At 39.0% G+C, this 20,564-nt stretch overlaps 1 protein-coding gene across 4 annotated transcripts in view; it reads right to left on the bottom strand.

Annotated features, from left to right (window-relative positions):
* Positions 1-20,564, bottom strand: part of LOC145767323 (spectrin alpha chain, non-erythrocytic 1-like) — a 203,849-nt gene that overhangs the window by 49,407 nt on the left and 133,878 nt on the right. For all 4 annotated transcript variants that reach the window (XM_082579123.1, XM_082579120.1, XM_082579121.1 and 1 more), the window contains 4 exons: positions 17,511-17,602; positions 14,893-14,980; positions 8,421-8,594; positions 8,094-8,258 (listed from right to left, as the gene is read on the bottom strand). In XM_082579123.1, coding sequence (XP_082435249.1) covers positions 8,094-8,258; positions 8,421-8,594; positions 14,893-14,980; positions 17,511-17,602 — 519 coding nt within the window. The remainder of the gene's footprint in view (positions 1-8,093; positions 8,259-8,420; positions 8,595-14,892; positions 14,981-17,510; positions 17,603-20,564) is intronic.

Raw genomic sequence — 20,564 nt, 5'->3', positions numbered from 1 at the left:
GTGGCGTACCTAGGGTATAGCAGGTATGGCTCGAGCCATGGGTGCCACATTGATAGGGGCGCAAAAATCGGTTGGTAAAAATTAAAATTTGTGACTTAGCCTACAATGTCTTCAAAATCTAATTTGCGGCCAATACAACACAAAGATCAAAAAAAGTCTCTTTTACTGTAGCCATTGTTAAACAATGGAATTGTGCTTCTGGCTCATTTTGCGTTCAGTCAGCAACAGTTGGAAGTTTAGTAAAGTCGCTAAAAGCAGCGATTAGTTGAAGCTTAGAAGTAGTACCAGAACTTACTTATTCATTTTTACACGAATTTATAACTTTGTGAAATCAAAACATTGTGCAACCTTCACAAATGAACACTTGGAAGAATTAATTCGCACAGCATTAACAACTTATCGTCCAAATTTTCAGAGATTAGTGAGTCAAGTACAAAACTCATATGGATAAACAATCATTGTGTTTTTATTGCTGTTATGTTATGTCAACTGATTTTGCGGCTCGCTGGTGTTTATAGTTTATCCGCGAGCGGCTCTTTCTTTGAACAACTTTGCCCACCCCTGTTATACACCATTTTAAAGGATTTTTTGTCCAGATTAATAATATTGAGGTCTTAAAAGTTCTAATCACTTTGAATTTAAATTAGCAATTCTCGATTTTTTTATAAAATATCGTAACAAAAAGAGGAATTTGGAGAAGCATTATTTTGAAAAACTGCTGAACTCTTCTTTTTATTTAACAAAATACATAATCATTCTTTAGCAGATAAAACTTCTTCGTCGCTGTCACTCTCACTCGGACTATTGCCAACATTCCATTCATTTTCGCAATCGCTGCATGTGCAAAAATCGGTACAACCAATTTTCGATTTCGAACAGGAACATGCTTTTGTGTTACATTTCGAAGCTGAAATAAGAAAAGAGTTTTTCATGTTCATGATAATCCTTGTCGTTTTACCACTAAACATGGCTGTCTATTCATTCTTCTAAAAATGGATGGAGCAGCCAAACTGAAGGGTAAAACAATGAATTCGTGTATCATGTGACGTGACTATCAATCAAAAACCATCAGGTAATGATTTCAGGAATGAAGCCATTTGTTTTTTACCAATCTCCACCGATTTATTGACATTTACTTTGGTACCAGACAGCTGACCAGTATAAATGTTGCAAAGAGCACTTTCTGAATGATTTGAAAAATCGAGAGGATGGAGGCATGTTTCAAAAAAGTTTTGGAGCTTCACCTTGTCTGTAAGATCTGCTTTCATCCTTCCTTCTTTTTCTTCCTTGTGGGTTGGCATTGTACATTCTTGATTCTCTCTGATGGCATCCAAAGATTGGAGTACTTCATTGCATGAGTGTTGACTTTTGGCCCAGATTTGCAAGGTTCTTGGCTTTGTTGTCTTTCCGATGATTCCATTAGGACCTTTGCCGAACTTCATGTAGGAGGTTTCAATCATCATGTCAGACCAAATACAATTCCATATGCCTTCTCTTTGGCGCAGAACATGTTCTCCTTTCAAAAACTGGTCGAGGATTGTTGGTGGTAACCTTGACATTGTCAGCACATAACATAACCCAAACCTTGCATAATTTATATGTCCAGCAGCAAAGAAGTAAGGAATCATTTGGTGACATGCATAAAGATGTAGGGTAAATTCTCATTTTCGTTCTGCTCGTACAAACAACATCATAAGCAGAACTGGCCGTATCAGATTGTTTCTCCAATGCTCAGCAACCATACTCTTCTGTGCTAAAAATTCCATTCTTTTCTCCAGATCTTCAAAGGAATATACATCATCTATGAAACTCTTAAGCATTCCATGACAGCAAAACGTAGTGTGCGCATGTTCATAGGGAACTTTTTACCAGTCATCATTTTCGGTACACTTGCAAAAGCAGATTGCAACCAAGGGACAAGACCAGTGTTTTCCATTAGAACTCCAACACATCCTATGAAACTCATTAATCAGTGCATACCACCAAGTCTTGGAATTATGTGGTTCCATCCTAAAGCATCAGACCAGATATCTAAAGCTACTCTGTAAAGTTGCTGATCCAATGTGAAAACAGTAAATCCTTGCCCTGATTGAACAGTGATTCTTTCAGCCTCATGCATCACAGTCAAAATTGTTGAGGAATCAGATGGTGTTTTATCGACGAGTGGTAAGAAAGTTACCTTGGATTTTGGTTTCAACAAGATGCCAGATTCTCGCAGCTGCCTGCAATTGTATCCATTGAAGTCAGGAGATAACTCTGATGCATGGATACTTCTTAATAAATGAAAGATTGTCGCATCTATTTCTATTCAAACTCAAAGCTTGATGACACAATATCTTCAGTGGCAGTATTTGGTATTTGCAAAGGGATTCTGGCATAGTGGGGTTGTTTTGCCCCTTGAAATATTTCATTTCAGTTTCTTTCAGTTCAACACTTTTTAAGTTCTCTTGTTTCAGTCTCGGAATGGGTGTCTTTGACGGTTCAGGTTTTAGCGTTGGTTGGGCAACGATTGTTGCCATATTGTGCGTTTGTTTTGAGCCATTTTGGGAATGAATATTTGCATCGAAGTTGTCTGCAATTATTTGGATAAGACCATCTCTCGACTTAACTTCATTATCGTTGTTGTCACTTGATGCTGCTGCCAATATTTTGAATCTTCGGAATTTTTGATATGTATATGTGATCCCGTACTCATGCAAGTGTTCAATCAATTTCCTGTCATTTGCTAGAAGTGAAAGTGCCAATTGTAATTTTGTGAAACGTTTTCTTACCACAGCGGTCAAATATATGTCTAATCATAGCAGCAGGTAAACTTCTTTCGAAAGTCGGAGATATATTTGACAAGAAAGTCATTCAGAGTCTCGTTGCATTCATCCATGAGATTTTTGGGTTCAATAACACTGTATTCATTCTTGGAATGTGGCAGCTTACAAATCTCTTCCTTTATTTTCTTTGAAAGGACATTCATTGACGAATCAGCGTCATCGTTGTCGGTTTCAGAAACAGCCTTTTCCAAATGGGACGCTTTTCGCTACAACATCATAATGCTTGCTACTGCTGGACAAGAAAAGACATAGATTTCTTCATTCATGTGATCCTTCAATTTAGTGATAAATCTTGATCGGTTTCCTTCTATCCCTCCTTGGGCCCTATACATCTCGTGAAGCTCCAAAGATGACCATGATTTGTCTGGAAGGTTTCTAATTGACCTCGAAACGTACTTGAAAGCAGAAATCTTTGGTGAATTGATAGAATTACGGTATCACGCTTTGCTGATGCGATCTCTTTGGGGTTCTGGAATAACTTTAAACAGTTTTCATGGTATCTGTATAAATGACATAAACAAAACAATGGGCAATTAAAGACAGTTGCTTCATGTTACAAAGAAGGAATATTGCACCCCACAGACAAAAACAAAGTTCAGAGAAGATCACTGTGCTACCTACTAACAAAAGGCTGTACGTTGGTAGATATCACTATATTTCAAAAACTATAATGACTCATTAATAATAGTAACACTGATACCTCGCATCTGCTGCATGCAAGTCGCTACATGCACCTTCTATTCTGATTCTAACTAAATCTCCAGTTGCATCACCACGTTCCAAACATTGCTAAAACAAATATGATCCAATTTTAAATATGCAAATATCTAATACTAATCTCTAAATACTATTCTTTAATCTCTAATTGAACCATGGCCAAATCCCAAAGAATTAAAAAAAGTACACTCAGAATTCATTGACTTTGTATAAAGCAAGATTTGTTTTGTAACTCCACAAAACTTTTTCCACACAACACAAAATTCAAATGCAATTACGCATACTTGAAGAAGTACGTCTTTAAAGGATAGCTTTCCCTTTCCACGATCGGCAGTTCTGCACAAGAAGCTTTTGTTCTTTTCCCATCTTTCTGGATGCTTTTTATCCTTCTCAATGTCACATGCTTCCCCACATATTAGACAATTTTTCTTGAAATCAAAAAATGTACTTGAAGATCGTTTGCTACGTTTCACATATGACGTTTCTTGATTTTTGTTCTTCCTTTTCAGATATCTCCCGATATGTTTGTTTGGTGTATTAAGTAAGATAACAGTTTTGATGGTAATATAAGGCATTGCTTGAATCCAATGTTTCATGAAAGTGATCATCTCTTCTTTTGCTGCATTGTTTTACTTTTTCTTTAGGCTACGTGTCAACTGTCAATGTCAATTGTGCCTCCACTAGCTTATGCGTATCAGAACAATCCAATATACTTTGAAACATACAAAGGGATTCCATACTCTGCATATTATTATTTAGACAAAATACTTTTTATTTTCTGAAAAAACGAAAAGAAATAAAATGAGAAAACAAACTCAATGCAAATATTCCAAACAAGGGTGATGAAGACATGCCATAGCAGTTTAGAATGAACTTCACAATGCAATACCATGTCTTCATGTTCTATTTTTACACAATTTGCCAACAAAATGAACAAATACTAATGGGAGAAAATGTGATAAACTGATCAGAGTTTTCTTGTGAATAACTGAAGACCTCAATATTATTAATCTGGACAAAAAAAGCCTTTAAAATAATATATAACATGCCTATGTAGTTGAATGAGTTTCGCTTTTAGCAGCATGATCGTTGCTTACTTCACAGTGTATATTCAAACGATCTGTTATAGCCTGATGCTGCGGGTTCTTTTTGGCAATATCAAATTACACTAGCTTTCGGAACACAGTTCCCTAGTCATGTGCTATGACGAATCTGAATGAGTTTCGCTTTTAGCAGCATGATCGTTGCTTACTTCACAGTGTAGATTCAAACGATCTGTTATAGCCTGATGCTGCGGGTTCTTTTTGGCAATATCAAATTACACTAGCTTTCGGAACACAGTTCCCTAGTCATGTGCTATGACGATCATCTCTCATAGCACATGACTAGGGAACTGTGTTCCGAAAGCTAGTGTAATTTGATATTGCCAAAAAGAACCCGCAGCATCAGGCTATAACAGATCGTTTGAATCTACACTGTGAAGTAAGTAACATGCCTATGTTTGGACCAATTGAGATTTTTTCCAAATTTTGCCTTGGCAAATTTTCCGGATTTTACTGACTTTGGAAACCGAACGAAATCGGGATGTTGCCCAGGGTTTGGAAGGTGGCAACATCTCTAAAATTGTTCCTATAGAACCCCTCTAAGTATTTCTACAAAAAAGTTCCACTCAGTATTTCAGTACAGGTCAACCTCACCAGCCTCGGACTATTAGTAAGCCTCATCCATATTGCCGGTAGAATGCGATGGTAGTTTCCCCGCGGTTTGATTGGATATGAGGCAGTAGCGATTCCAATTGGCCTTTCTGAAGTTCCATCGCTTCACTGGGTCATGATGGGAGAGACACTGGGATGGGAGAGACAAGCTTAGAGGCAGTGATAAGCGAAGGTCGGTGTTGGGAATGTGGGAACTTCTCTAGCACACGTCTGCCAGAAAGAGTGCTGTCTGTATCCATGCCTACTGTCACAATCAATGTGCAAGGCCTCGCGACGGGCTGCTTTGTATCTTGACCGAACGTGCTGTTTTGATTGTGGAATTCTTGAATGTTATTATCGGTTACCGTCTTGTAGTAACCTCTGATTGCGAAATCTTTATTATGTGACTATTTCTAGAACATTTTACCCTACGTGCAAATCTGGAAGCTTCTTTGACTTGCTTGTTTACGAGTAGTGCAACTACACATAACAATGAGTTCTTATGATGTAACATTACGTAACCTTCTCTAAATTACTAGACCAAACAACCTACTATAAATTGTGGTGTAATTTACATTATGAATTATGAGTTGTAGATTGTTGTTGTAGTAGTTGGTAATAGGTGCAGAGATTATTGTTGATTGAGAGTTGAAGTAATTGAATACAAGTAGATGAGAGTTGGTGCTGATATAAATTGTGATCGAAATTAGAGTTACATGAGAAGCTGTGTTGAGCCGTTCGTTAAAGTTTTTCAGGAATTTTCTTATTTTATTTCACTAGTAGAACTATTCGACATTTAATTGACTGCCTTTTGGTAATATCCCATTAAACTATGTCATTGAACCTTTCCAAGTCTCTTTCCTGGTAAGAGATAGAAAGAAAACGTGACACCTACAAAGACCAGGTCACGGTTTGTGGCCGTTCCCCAGCGTTTTGGGGTTGTAAAGGAGGGCGAGGTTGTTGTTCGCAGCCCAAGCAGCCATGTATTCTCCATTGCTATTGATGTACTTGTAACCCCAGTCGGTGTGCTGGCAGTTAAAGTCACCAGCATAGATACTAGGTGAGGGGAATGCCGGTATAGATGATGGGTTCAGGCGTGAGGATGGTGGCTTGTATACAGAGGTGGGCACCCGCTACTTTTATAGTAGAGCGCTACCCGCTACCGCTACTTGGGCCAAAGTAGCGTGCGCTACCCGCTACTTGGGCCAAAGTAGCGCGCGCTACCGCTACTTCTTCCGCTACTTTTATCTAAAATGACACTAGGAAACACTCAAGTCCCTAGTGACGCAAAAATGACCTACAAAACAAATGTTATCATTTGTTTACGCTGTTATTTTAACGTCTTTATAGAAAACACATTCTAAGGGAAATTTATTATTACACATCTTTCAAAAACACAAGCATTTCAAAATGAGGGTCACTAAGTCCTGCCTGCTTTCGCTTAAGCACATCTTTTCCAACAGAGAAAAGTCTCTCTACCGCAGCACTGGAAGGAATGGGGGTGTTGTATTTAATGAACAGGTATGTTTTAACTCGGTATTCGAAAAGCTCAAGGACTTGCTCTTGTCCGAAAAAAAGGCGTCCACAATTGCTGCTTCCTTCTGCACCGACGTTTCACGAGATGGCGCAAACACTCCAAAAAATACATCCTTGGAGTCATGACTGGTGTTGGTGTCACTCTTCTCGGTATCAACCTGGCTTGATGTCTCCCGCAACAGTCGAATTACATCTGTCTTGACTTTTTCTCGCAGTGCGTCAGCATCATCCGTGGAAACGTAGTGCAGAAATTGTAGCCACGACGTCTTGAAGGAGGGATGAAGACATGATGCCATTACGTATTTCATGTTGTTGAAGCACTTGTTGAATCGTTTCTTCACCTCTTCAAGGACTTTCACTTTCAACTCCTCACAGGTCACAAGATCACTGATCTCGGTCAACTTCTTGCAAATTGTGATGGTTGGAAGCAAGACTCCGTAATATGCCTTGGACTCGCCCTGAAGAAAGTCTAAAGCCTGGCAGATAGGCTTCATCACACGGAGATATTCGCCGAAGAAGTTGACGTCAGCTAGAAAAGACCAAAACTTTGCAACCAAGCCGATTATATAGCTGCTTGACCACGCCAGTATTGCAAAAAAAGCAAGCATTTTTTTCAATTTAAATTAAAAAGTAGCGGTAGCGGGAGTGCGACTGAAAAAAGTAGCGCCTCTTCCGCTACCGCTACTTTGGAAAAAAATAGCGCCGCTACTCTAGCTAAAAAGTAGCGCCGCTACCGCTACTTTTACCAAAAAAGTAGCGCCGCTACAAAAGTAGCGCGCTACTGCCCACCTCTGCTTGTATACATTGATGATGTTGTAATTTTTAATGCTCACACACATACCTATTCTATTTCCTCATTGGCGGAGGAGTTTGCAAGCGTCCAGTTCAAGTTCTCATGAACAAACGTGACAAGGTCATGTTTTCTGCTTGGGGTAGACCAAGCTAGTGAGTAGTGTGGAATTACTAGTTTGTCTGCAGAAGTGCAGTGGGTCTCCTGGAGGAGGATGACAAGAGCTCGGTTCTTATGAGCGAGCTACTCAATCAAATCAATCTTGCTGGATGTGATGCCCTCAGTGTAGATGGTGGGGTGACGGTACTTGTCGAACTGCCACGCTCTGAACAGAGCGGTTCTCGTGGGGTCTTGTGCTGAGCGTTCAAGGTCGAGGTTCGGTTTTGACAGTCTTTGTTTCGCATTTTTATGATGCTACTGATTTATCCATTGACCATATTTGGAGAAAAGTATAGAGTACAAACGTAGACCATTTCATAGCGAGACTGCAATGATCTTGAACTCAAAAGAACGGTATTGATTGTAACCAACCTGGTGGAGCTGCAACAGGGATTCAACTCCTAGAGTGCTATCAGCGACGTCATCACTGGACACCTGCTCACTCATGTGACGTAACCAATGCTGCAGCTCAAAGCAGTTGGAAAGGAATTGTTGAAGATCATACGAATCCGACAGACAAGTCTTGCGAGCCTCCGCCTGTAATGTTGCAATATCTAGTCAATAACACACGGAAACTAATCAATAGTCAATTACTCATCAAATATTGAACTGCAAACGAGAAGCTAATGGATACTGTGCAACAGTGTGATGTAATTGTCATACTTGTGTACGTCATACAGTGTGCGTCATACTTGTTACCTTGGAAACCAAGTCATTCCATGCTTGATTGATTTCGGTTTGTTTTGTTTGAATGGCTTCTTCTTGTTCCTGGTGTTGCTCGGTCAAGCGTGAACCGTCCGCATCCAATGTGTGAACTCGCTCGCCAAGCGCTGCTAGATCGCGCTCTAATCCTTCATGTTTCCTTTGCAAAGCCTGAAACAAAACAGTACAGCAGAAAACATTGTAGCTAATGTGGAGCATTTAGCAACAAACAATGCTTTTAACGCAAAGCCTGGAATGAGAAGTGAAGCTGCATTGATTACACTATGTAACACAATTTCTGTTTGGCTACACTTTTTAATGCCTTTTATGTATTTTTGGGTGCTGAGTTCAAAAATCCAGTTAGTTTTTTCGTGTCATCGTTAGTTTTTGAGATATTCAAATTGTTTGTTTCATGTGATGTAGCTGTAAGTAACAAATCGTGTTCTACTCTTGTAGTAAATTTCAACTCGAACTTAAGATCTGCTTGATTAATTATATGCAAAAGCCAGTTCAAAACAATCATCAAGAAAACTGAAAGATAAACATAACAAAGTTTTTTCAAACATGAGCCTAAGTGTCATTTAAAATGTACTTTTAATAGAGCTTTTCTTTTATGACCCCTCCTCCTGTTTTGCCTTAACTAAAAAACTAAATGTAGTCTCCTATCATTGCATTGTCCCAGGGGTCTTAATATCACTTTTTCATTGGCTCAATATCCTGGTGAAATCTTTCACCGTGCTCCTCACTGAAATCACTACGATTTTCTTGAAAAATACCCAGATAGGAACATAAAAAATGAAGTTTTTCATACATGAGACAACCTATGTTTTCCTAACATTTGATTAGTTTTTCTAACAACTTTTTGCAATTTCGGTTCCTGCTATTCTAAAAAACGGTTCCTGTTTTCTAAAAATTCCATCAATCATGCCTCGAATGCTTACCCTGCTTACTTTTCTGCTTCATTCTTTTTTCCAAGCTTTTACACTTGAGTATCGTGTTGATCTGGGGACAAACAAATGTTCCTATTTTGTTTAGACAGCTGATAGTCTAGGAAGCATTGAGCCGATTTCTTGAAAAACTTGTCCTTGAAAATCCAAAGCCTTTACAAAATATTTCACCAGACTTAGTTGATAAGAAGTAGTTGCAGTAACTATTTTTCCCGGCATACAAGAGGCTCGCGAGTAACGTTGTATATTCATGGGGTTAGTTTTTCACGTGTCGGCCAACAAATTTTCTCGTACTGCTGATCGTCAGCTCTACTACTCTACAAGTACAAAAAGCAGGAGTATTTGTGTAACTACCCTGCCTACCACTGCTTTAAGGCTGTAGAACTGTAATGCCAATGAGTAGGATCATGATCTATTACAAGTGTCTAAAGTCTATTCCTGAAGGCAGTACCGTAATTTGGGGTGAATAGGGACAATTTTAAAGGTTTTTACTACACAGGCTTTTTCAATAATATAGTGTTGCCATTTTTAGTAGTTTGACTTATGTCCATATGTTAGACCTATGTTTATGTAATTTTGTATTTTATAAAAATCCTAAGAATTTTGAGATATTTGGAAAAAACTGATGTTCCTATTCACCCCAAATTTTGGGGTGAATAGGGACATTTTATTTTTTCTAATTTAAAACCTTTTCGATCTGCGCATGAGGTGAATAGGAACACTGTATCTGAGGCTTTGGTACTTGATGCTTTGAAGTAATGCAAAGGTTTGAACCTGCTGGTGCTTGGCATGAGGCAAAAAGATTTTTTATTAAAATAAAATGTCAAAAAATTAAATTTTTATTTAACAACAATTTTTTTCCTCCCAGGATCATCACTGAGGTTAGAGTCTCGTCATAATTCATTATGTTTCCAGGCGGCACATCTCTTGTGTCCTCAAGATTGTCAAAAAAGCTATTATGGCAGTAAAGGAGATTGCAGCTCTTGACCGTTTGATATTTTGACACAGCCTTTGAGCCAACGCATCTTTGTGCCGTTTGAGAAACGATTCTATTCAGTCATTACCCGGCATATTATTCTTAAACTTTGTGTGTTAAATTCCCCTTCCATCAAATTGAGCTTTTACGATGTATTTTATGCCAAATTTGTCCATGGGCTATCCCCACTGTGCACATAACAAGAGTCGACCAACTAGATGTTCCTCTAATGCTTAGCTAAAGCCAGCTGACTTCCTTGGGGCTTTATACCTTGACTTTTGTGACGTCATTCCTCCATCTATAGCTTCAAGAGCTTTTTGCAAGGTGCTGGTATCATATTTCTTGTAGCGCTTGGCTCCCCACTTCGGTTTGTAATTTCTTGGCATTGTCCCTATTCACCCCACAAAAGTTGAAATTTTTGTCATGAAAAATAAAATAAAAAATACACACAATTAACGTAAACGTAGTTGGTCCAAATTTTTTTTGTATATGTAGGATAACCAACCTAACAAAGTGCAAACCCAGAAAAAGTGTATTAGCCTGTAAACCAATTTCCACAAACAAAGTTTTGACCATAATAAATAAATAAGAAAAAAATTTACCCAAGTGATTTTGGTCTCTGTGCAGTTGCAATGTATTATTCAAAAAAGTTATCAGCCTTGAATTATCAATAAACTTATATGTATCTGCAAAGCAAATATTGTGTTTGAAATATTAAGTTTAACTATTTTTTTATTAAAAACATACAAAAATATATTTTTTGTCCCTATTCACCCCGCAGTCCCTATTCACCCCAAATTACGGTACTCTTTCCAGTACTCTACTATTCCTGAGTCATCACCAAGCAGATTCCGCTCATTTAGTCTGGAGGTTAAAAACTCTGCTCCAGGATTTGTAAGATCCAGATCACGTATTAAATCATCCAAATCTTTTTCAGCTGGAAAACGAGATTCAGAGCTTCTTAGTGCATACTCCGCATCAGTATCTGCATTTTTACTTATTGCTGACTAATAATTGTAAGAATAATTGTAGCCTACAGCATATAAGAAATTGAATCCAGTCTCAAATTACTAAAATTACCGTTAGTGATTCACAAAAAAGAGTAACATTTGATGATTGGTTTGGAACTTTGGAACTGGTGAGACTTCACTGTGAGAAACAGGGGCAATGCATGAGCGTGAAGGTCAACCTACATATGGCATAGCTCTTCTTCTTCCGATACTTCGATATGTTTATCATGCAAAAGCAATCATCATGATGGATTTGTGGCTTTCTTCAAACTCTCGCAACTACAAAGGACATAACTTTTTTTCAAAATTAGTTTGACAACATCCACAGATTCCATGTTGTGGTCACGACTAATTCTGATCACAAATGTCCATCCGAAGACTCTGCACTGCATGTTGTCCAATTTCACAATTATATATGGTGTGTGTTCACTGGTGATGTAGTCCACATACATAACAAAAGCAATCCGGAAAATTTTTGAACTGTCTAATAGACATTTTGATTTCCACTACCGGTATTTAAAAGATGAACTGAATTTAAGACTTACACAGGCTTTAACTCTACTAAATATAATTACATGGTGTACTCAGGGCCGGATTTAGCTGATGGGGGGCCCGGGGCACTTTTAGATCGGGGGGCCCCCCTGCAAAAAAAATTTTTGCGCCTGCGGCGCGAAAATCCACCTCTACGTCTGCAATAGCATTAATTCAGCACTGCACAGCAATTTGCAGAAACTTTAAAGGCTGAAAGGAAAAAAAATTACACAAAATCACATCTTTTCCACCTAGGGGGGCCCTTCAAAAGTCGGGGGGCCCGGGGCACCTGCCCCCTCTGCCCCCCCATAAATCCGGGCCTGGGTGTACTTATCTGTGTAAACACTGAACACGACATTCACATGAGAATTTTCCGAACTTAACAGGCTAAGTTAAAACACATACTGAGATAAGAAATAAAAGCTCTTCGGTATGCGAGATTTCACTCTCCTACATCCCTATTCCCTTCTTCAAGGAAATAGGACGCCGATTTGCAACATGATAATGCAGACAGACGCATATCATAACAAGTAGCAACCAAAACCGTATATAAAACTTACAGTTTTTTGGAAAATCATAAAAAAGTAAAAATTATTGCATCTCGAAAACAATCGATGATAGAAAAAATCTGATAGCATTTTGGAATCAGTGCTGGAAAATCATACAGACACACTTAAAAAATGTAGCCAAACAAAAACAATTGAATTTTGTTACGTAGTGTTATATTAATTATCATGCTATGAACCAACCAGCAAGTGAAGTTACCTATGGTCCAAATCTCTCTGTGGCAATCAGCAAACAAAAGGTATTTTGACGACAAAATCGACAAATGGAAGCAGTACTCGGAAGCATTACTGAGCATAGAAAATGAATGGAGTGGTGAACTGGATGCGTTAAAAGAAACCAAAGGTCCATGTAGAAATTTTAGAATGCACTGTGTCGCATGAAGACAGGAAAAGCTGCTGTGCCCAGTGGAATGAAGGCTGATTTGTTAGAATTTATACAGCAAAAAAGTGTGAAATGACCAGCAAATATTATAAATGGTTTGCCGGATGGTTTGAAGATTCCACATAGTTGGAGTAGCTAATAGAGTAGTCCCGCTTATGAAGGCTACGGGTAATAGGCCCACCCGCTTAATAAGCCCAATCTCCAATTAAATTTGCTTGAATTTCTATAAAAAGGCATCACAATTTACTATTTTTCATCTTGCTTTCAACGATTTCATGCTTTATTACGCTGCTAACAGTTTTTAATTCAACTATTTCGTCACAAACTGTAACCTGGATTTAATTTCCCTGGGTTGTACAATGTACATAACAGAAGTCGTTGCTGACACAACTTGCAAAAAAATAATTTTCAGAAAGAACCAATCATTGTGCACAGTTGTTAACAGACTTAACCACTTTTAACCATAGTTCAATCGGCCATAGTCAATTACCGGTAGCGTATGCGAGTGGCAAAAATTCGTCCTTCCCTTAATAAGCTCAAAATCGTCTAGTTCAGAGGTGGGCTTAATTAGCAGGGACTACTGTACCAACATCCAAGGAAAAAGACGATACAAGATTTTGTGAAAGTTACAGAAGTGTCAAACTGCTATAACATGGAATGAAAGTAATTGAAAGGGTGTTTGAAAAACGCTTGAGGGGATGATGAACTTAGTTGAAATGCAAATGAGATTTTTATAAGGAAAAGGCACGAAGAAACTTTCTGTGCGTCAGTTGATAGAAAAGTATGAAACAGCTGGCAAGAAGTCGTACATGGTATTTGTGAACTTGAATAAAGCCTTTGATAGGTTCCCAAGAAATGTCATATGATAGGCTTTGCCATGAAATGGTATGGTGAAAAGGGAGATTTAGGCTGATGGAGATGCAAGAATATGCCACGACGGCTGTGAAGTCGGAAAATACTGTAGAAGATCAGATAGGTTTGAAGTAACAGTGGGGGCTCACAAAGGTTCAGTTCTCAGCCCACTTGTTTCTGTTGTACTGGACGAAGTAACAAATGATGTCAAAGAAGGATTGGCAAATGAATACTTATATGCCGATGATCTGGTACTTATTGGGGACAACTGGTTAGAAATGGAAGAATGATATGCTAAATGGAAGGACACATTAAAAGCTAAAGACTTGAAGATAAATGTGAGCAAAACAAAGGCATTCCGCATTGGAGAAAAGACCATCATTCCAGCCAAAGTTGATACTCAGTATGCAAGTTAAACAAAAAACACGAAGAAAGAGTCACTTTGGGTGGGGATAAACTGGAATACGAATATAGCCTACAATCAATAGTTCACGTCCGGAAAAAAGAATAAGTGGAGGTACAGCTAACAGCTGAATCAAAGAGTTATTCACAAAAGAAGTGCACCTTCGATACTCGTCAATGTTTATTTTTGATTTATGGCGCATAATGATCAGTTTTTACGTGTGGAAACATAACAAGCAGAAGCCAACAAGCACACTTTGTTTGATTGTGCAGCAAACTTGTTTGGCGGCCGTGTTGGGCAGGCTGTTTGGTCGCTGTCACAATCATTTAAGCTGTGCCTTGTCGAATAATTCATTTTATGTTGCGTTGATTGTATGTAGTTATGGCTATTTTTTGGTATTTAAATGAAACACTTGCGGTCTCTTAAAACTAATTAGCGGTCACCCAAACCAAACCTTAAAAAAAACCTGATTATAAATAAAAGTATTCGAGAGATGAAACAAATAGAAAGCATCAGTGAGTTTCTTAGAAGCCACTGTCTGCGGTGGTATGGGCATGTGGAACGTATGTCTGATGACCAGGCTCCAGTAATGGCAAAAAAAATCTGACCTGGAAAAGATAATCGAAGTTCAAAAAAGAGACGTCTAAAGTTGTTGAGAAAAGACATCAGTGCAAGGAATCTGGACAGAATCAACCCCCAACAACTAGAAAGTATGGCAGAAGAGCTGCAAATACTGGCTGATGTGGCAATCGGCAGACTTTGCTAACACCTGCTCAGGCCCAGTAATTTGTCATATACACACCTGGACAGTAGGAAGATCAGAGCCTATATTGTTGTTGACAAGCGCCCCACACTTCTCATCCAGCCAATCGCGCACCTCCTCCGCATCCCTGATAAACATTGTCAAAAAAAAAAGTAAAATGTTGACAATGACAAGAAATTGAAGCAAACAGTGAGGCCGCCATGGTGATATTAATCGGTTTGTATTTGTCAAAAAACGTGTGTTTTTTGATAATTTTTTTTTTAAATCTGGTTTATAAAAAGTTAAAAACAAGTTGTGAACAATCTGAAAAATTTAAATGTTACAACAAAGTTTTGTACTTTTGCAGTTCTGAAATAAACATCTATTAAAGAAAGTATATTCTCTGTAAGATAAACATCATCGAAAACAAGCTTCAAAAAACCTATTACAGTAGGCTACATTGTAATCAGGGCCTGTTTTAAGGGGATAGCTGGCACTTGCCCCACTTTTTAGTAACTTTTTTTCACCTCAGGATAAGTAATATCAGAAACAATTGTTGTAATTGTTGCAAAAGTTCAAATGAACGTTGATGCTATCATAGAAAAAGATGGAAACAATGAAATCACAGTTTGCCATGAGAATTGTACGTATCTGAGAAGTCAGGGCTGCGATTTTTGCCTTTTTCGGCGGCAATGCCGCTCGACACGCGCCGTCACTATTCGACAAACGCCGTGCCTTACGAGAAAAAAAACTTAAAAAAAAAAAAACTGAGAGGACGTCAAGTCAGGTCGAGGAACAATCGGGGGATGAGAGCATCATCTGATGCAATCATAAGAGTGCCGACTTACGTAAATTTTCTTCCGCCAGGTACTTCAAGGCAAGGCCTAAAAGCAACGCTTCACGTGAGAAATTCCCAAGGCGTATGGCGTCCGTAAGGCACGAAACAGTTAGATCCGCTTTCAGGATTTTGCTCTATTTACGTACCACAAACCTAAGTTATTTCTGGTAGAACACAAAGGTCGACTTGCCTTCGCTGAGAACCCAACATCGGGAGCTCCTACTCCCGCATGTAAAAAAAAAAAAAACAAAAACGCATGTAAAGCAACGTCGAGGACTAGCGACACTCCCCCGCATCGCCATTTTGAACACTGTGGGGAAATGCTTTGATCAAAGTTCTAACGCCTGGCATCAAACATTTGGTAACTCGCATATTTCACTCCTAACTGTGTTTGCGTGCGGGTACGACGGTACGTGCATACCTCTAGGTGAAGTGGACTACTTCTACCTTGATAGCATACTTTCAACAGCACCAACATGTCCAAAGGATATTGAACATTGCATAAAAGGAGCACATTGCACCTATGGAAGACTTAACCATCGTGTTTTAACAACCATGCTATATCTATCCGACATCTGCGCAAAAATTATGGTCTTCCGGGCAATTGTTCTGTCCACCCTTCCCTATGCTTGTGAAACCTAGACATTATACTGCCGTGACATCAAACGTCTTGAAAATTTCCAGCAGAGGAAACTGAGGCAAATTCTAGGTACTCGTTGGGAAGATTGTCTCACCAACGATGCAATCCCTGATCGCGCCAGATGCGCAATGCCCAGTTTAGAAACTACCACATTGCAACACTGCTTTCGCTGGACAGGACAGTTCGTGCGAATGGACCCAACGAGGCTTCTTCGAATAATGCTTTATGGTGAAGTAGAGACAGGGAAAAGACCAAAAATGAGATACAAAGATCAGCTGAAAGTCTCCCTCAGCCAAGCAAACATTGATTGGCTTTGATTCATGGGAACAACTTGCTAGTGACAGATCACTCTGGAAAAAAAGAACTAGGGATGACACGAAAATTTTTGTAAAAAAAAAACAAGATACAAAAAGCTCAAGAAAAACGAAACACTAGACAAGCTAAAACTACACGTCCCCCACCCTCCATACAATGTGACTTTTGCCCGCATCTTTTCCATCATAGACTGGGCCTCCAAAGCCACATACGACATCACCATCCAAAGCTAAATTGGACTTGAAGACAAAACCAATGCTCGGACACAAATGCTGGAGCTGGAGCCGAAGACGACGACTATATCCTAAGGGATTTTTTTCTTTTGCGATCCTCATTTTCGCGTTTACAACAGTTCTCTTCCTGAAGCAAAACAAATAATATACACGTCCGGTAGGTTCACAACTTAGCGCTTGATACTCTTTTGCAATCACTCAACCAGCAGGAGATTAAAAACTTAAGTAAGCGACTCCGACGTAGGCTACATCCACACAACTTGTGCGGTTATTCGCGGCCAAACGCTTTATCTGACTCTTGTGACGTCATATTACTATTCGACAAACAAACGCAGAATTTTGGTCGTTTGACAAGAAAGAAAAAATCGCAGCCCTGTGAGAAGTCAGCAAAAAAGTTGGAAGTATGGGGGCAAAACCCGCTAGCTGTTACGTCTGTGTTACGACAATGACACATGATAATATTGTCCCTCCAGTGGAAATCTGTTAAAAGAGGTACGGTACTGATTGTAGTGATTATATAATGTAAACCTTTTTTGGTTAAAAATAAACAGTATAAAATTATCGCAAATAATATAAAACAAACAAAAGAAGTAAAAACAAAAACAATATGATTGAAATTATTGTTTTGAAACATTTGTAAGCTGCCACTGACCTGAAAAACCTCTGCACTTGATGGGCCGAGCCGAGTTCGTCCGCTTGCCGGGCCACCACTTGGTGGAGGGATTCCCATTCCTTGTTCAAGTTCTGCAGCAGAGAACCAATTGTGGTGTTGAAAAAGTTGGAACGTGTAAAAAGTACGTTATACAAACCAAAGCATCAACACGTTTTCATCACAGTAACAAAACAGATGGCCTTGTAAAACAAAATTGAAATCACTACAAATATAATAAACTTTGTACCATCACGTCATGCACGTCAAAGTAGAAAACGCAGTGACAGGGCTGCGATTTTTGCCTTTTTCGGTGACGAGGTCACTCGACACGCGCCATCACTATTCGACAAACGCCGTGCCTTACGAAAAAAAAAGGAAAATAAAAAGGAAAAAAAATTGAGAGAAGACTAAACGTCGTCAGGTGGAGGAACAATCGGGGGGGGGGGGAGCATCACGTGATGCAATCATAAGAGTGCTGACTTACGTAAACTTTTTCGCACCAGGTACTTCAAAGCAAGGTCTAAAAGCGACGCTTCACACGAGAAACTCCCAAGGCGTCAACCGGCAACGCCGCCATTTTGAACACTGCGGGAGAATGCTTTGATCGAAGTTCCAACGCCTGGCATCAAACATTTCACCACACACGTTTTGTGCTATTCGACACAACGGGTTTCTTTTATAGATAAAATAACCGAAGTAGGCTACTTTAATTGTCAACGTGTTTGTAAGTTTGGATTTATGTCTGACTTATGCACTTGTTGTTCCAAGATTGCAGAAATGTTTTGCAATGTGAATAAAGAATAGTAGACAGATAAACACGGTTGCAACTTGACTTCCATCCACTAAAAGGGTTTCTGTGATTACGTAATGGGCGATTTTGCATTTGCATTCACAAAAGCACACAACCCAGCTAGCAAAACCCGTCATTTTTACATTGATTCAACGTCTGCAGACGTTGAATCGAAAAAACGAGAAGCGAAAAATGTACTAGAGTAGTCTATCACGAGTCACGGCCGCACTGTTTGATTTGTAGTTGATGTAATAATACCAAAAGTAGCGATACGCACGCTGTTACGTTAAATCACGTTAAATAACTCAGGGGGACAAGTAAGTTAATTTTGGGTTGATTCAACGTTCGAGTCAGCACAAATCTATTTAATTTTCCTGGCGAGTTACATTGCGTACCCAGACAGCAAAAATCATCATTTTTACATTGATTCAACGTCTACAGACGTGAAGTCAATGCAAAAATAACGAAATTTTGCTGCCTGCGTAACAATGCCCAAGAAGAAATTTACATTTGTTTTACATTAATTCGACATCTAGCGAACTTTGAATTATCATAAAATAACGTTAATAACCACGTACCGGTAACAAATTAATATCTCACTGCGAGAAGATTGCCTCGATTTACGTTTACGCTAACATAATTTCGGCACAAATGAGATACTGCGAGCAAACACGAGTCTGTTTGATAAAGAACTAGCTGTCAGAATAGGAATCATAAGACGCTGTATGGGAGGATGAAGCTGTCGCATCGTCACTGGAATACTTGAAGACGCAAAACTGCCCATTCATGAACGTGCAATGCCATATGATCAGAAGCATTATTTTTCTTTTCTGCTGAAGAACCGTTTATCCAATTTTGTACTACTTTTTTAACTTGACCCCGTAGTTTTTCTAATTCCGATTTGTTTCCGTCATAAAATTCTTTACAAATTTTGCATAATACCACACTAGCTTTTCCTTCTGTTTGATAATCTATAGCAGGTAAATTCCACTTTTTAACTGTATCTTCTTTCACGATGATTTATATTCGCAACGACACCGGTAAACAATAAGCATTCGATGAAAGAATAACTTTTGCGTAACAATAAGCCGGTATTTATAAGGTTGCAAACTTTTTACAGTTCACAAGAGCATTGTCAGCGCGATGCTCTGGACGACCGCCGTGTGACACACGATGAAGAAGTGCATGAAATTTCGTTTGATTAAACATTAAAGCATACGGCAATTGTCGCAGCAATCCGAGGTGTGTTGATTTGGCAACGGCAATGTTTTTGCCGTCGTAGATGGAATCACTCAACCAGCGTGCGATTAAAAACTTAAAGTAAGTGACTCTGATACCACACAACTTGTGCGGTAACTCGCCGCCCAACGCTTATAATCTGACTCTTGTGACGTCATATTACTATTCGACAAACAAGCGTAGAATTTTGGTCGTTCGACAACAAAGAAAAAATCGCAGCCCTGCGCAGTGATTCAAAGGCACATATCGTTTATATAAAAAAAATGTTTGGATGTCCTGGTGACGCAACAATATGATGAGATTTGCACACGCAAACCGTCACAAACCACAATTATTATAGTATATCCGGTGCTATGGCATATGTCATCATATAAACAACATACACTGACAACTTCCCAGACAACACTTACAAATCTATATGTTGAAACGTTGAAACACCTCTGATGTTTCAACCGAACCCAAAGAAGTCTTTTTGTGTTTATTCTCAAACACTCAAAGCAAAGCAACAGTGTTCTAGAAAACTATTGTAAGTTTCACTGTTTCAGTATAACTAAATTTCATTGCATCTGCTACATGTCATTAAAGGGATACTAAAGGAAAAACCTGACTTGGCGATTGTACACGTTCTTTGGGTTTAGCATGCTACCACAAAACGATTTTCAATAAAATTTTGCCCCATCGCGGTCTGATCAGCATTCAGCACGTGCTTTTGTCAGAGCTTTCAAAACGGGAATGGGCGTGAGCAGCGAAGCGTGCGACTGTTCAGGCTACGTCACTATAGACTAGCAATCAGTTGATCAAGCAATAGTTGTTACTGCCGGCGATTTAACTGTAGGCTATGTATGTATATGTACATCAAAACATCAGATTTCAACATCAAAACATCTGACAGTTTGCTCAAAACATCAGATCTGATGTTGAAACATCAGATGTGGTAACGTGGCTTTTATTATTGCTGTCGATAGTGACGTATTCTCGAGCTGTGTTTCCACTTTTTGGTCATTTTGAAAAAATTAAAAATAAAT

Source organism: Aplidium turbinatum, chromosome 3 (assembly GCF_918807975.1).
Source record: "Aplidium turbinatum chromosome 3, kaAplTurb1.1, whole genome shotgun sequence".
In the NCBI taxonomy this organism is placed as follows: domain Eukaryota; kingdom Metazoa; phylum Chordata; class Ascidiacea; order Aplousobranchia; family Polyclinidae; genus Aplidium; species Aplidium turbinatum.
This window is presented reverse-complemented; position numbering and strand designations above follow the sequence as displayed.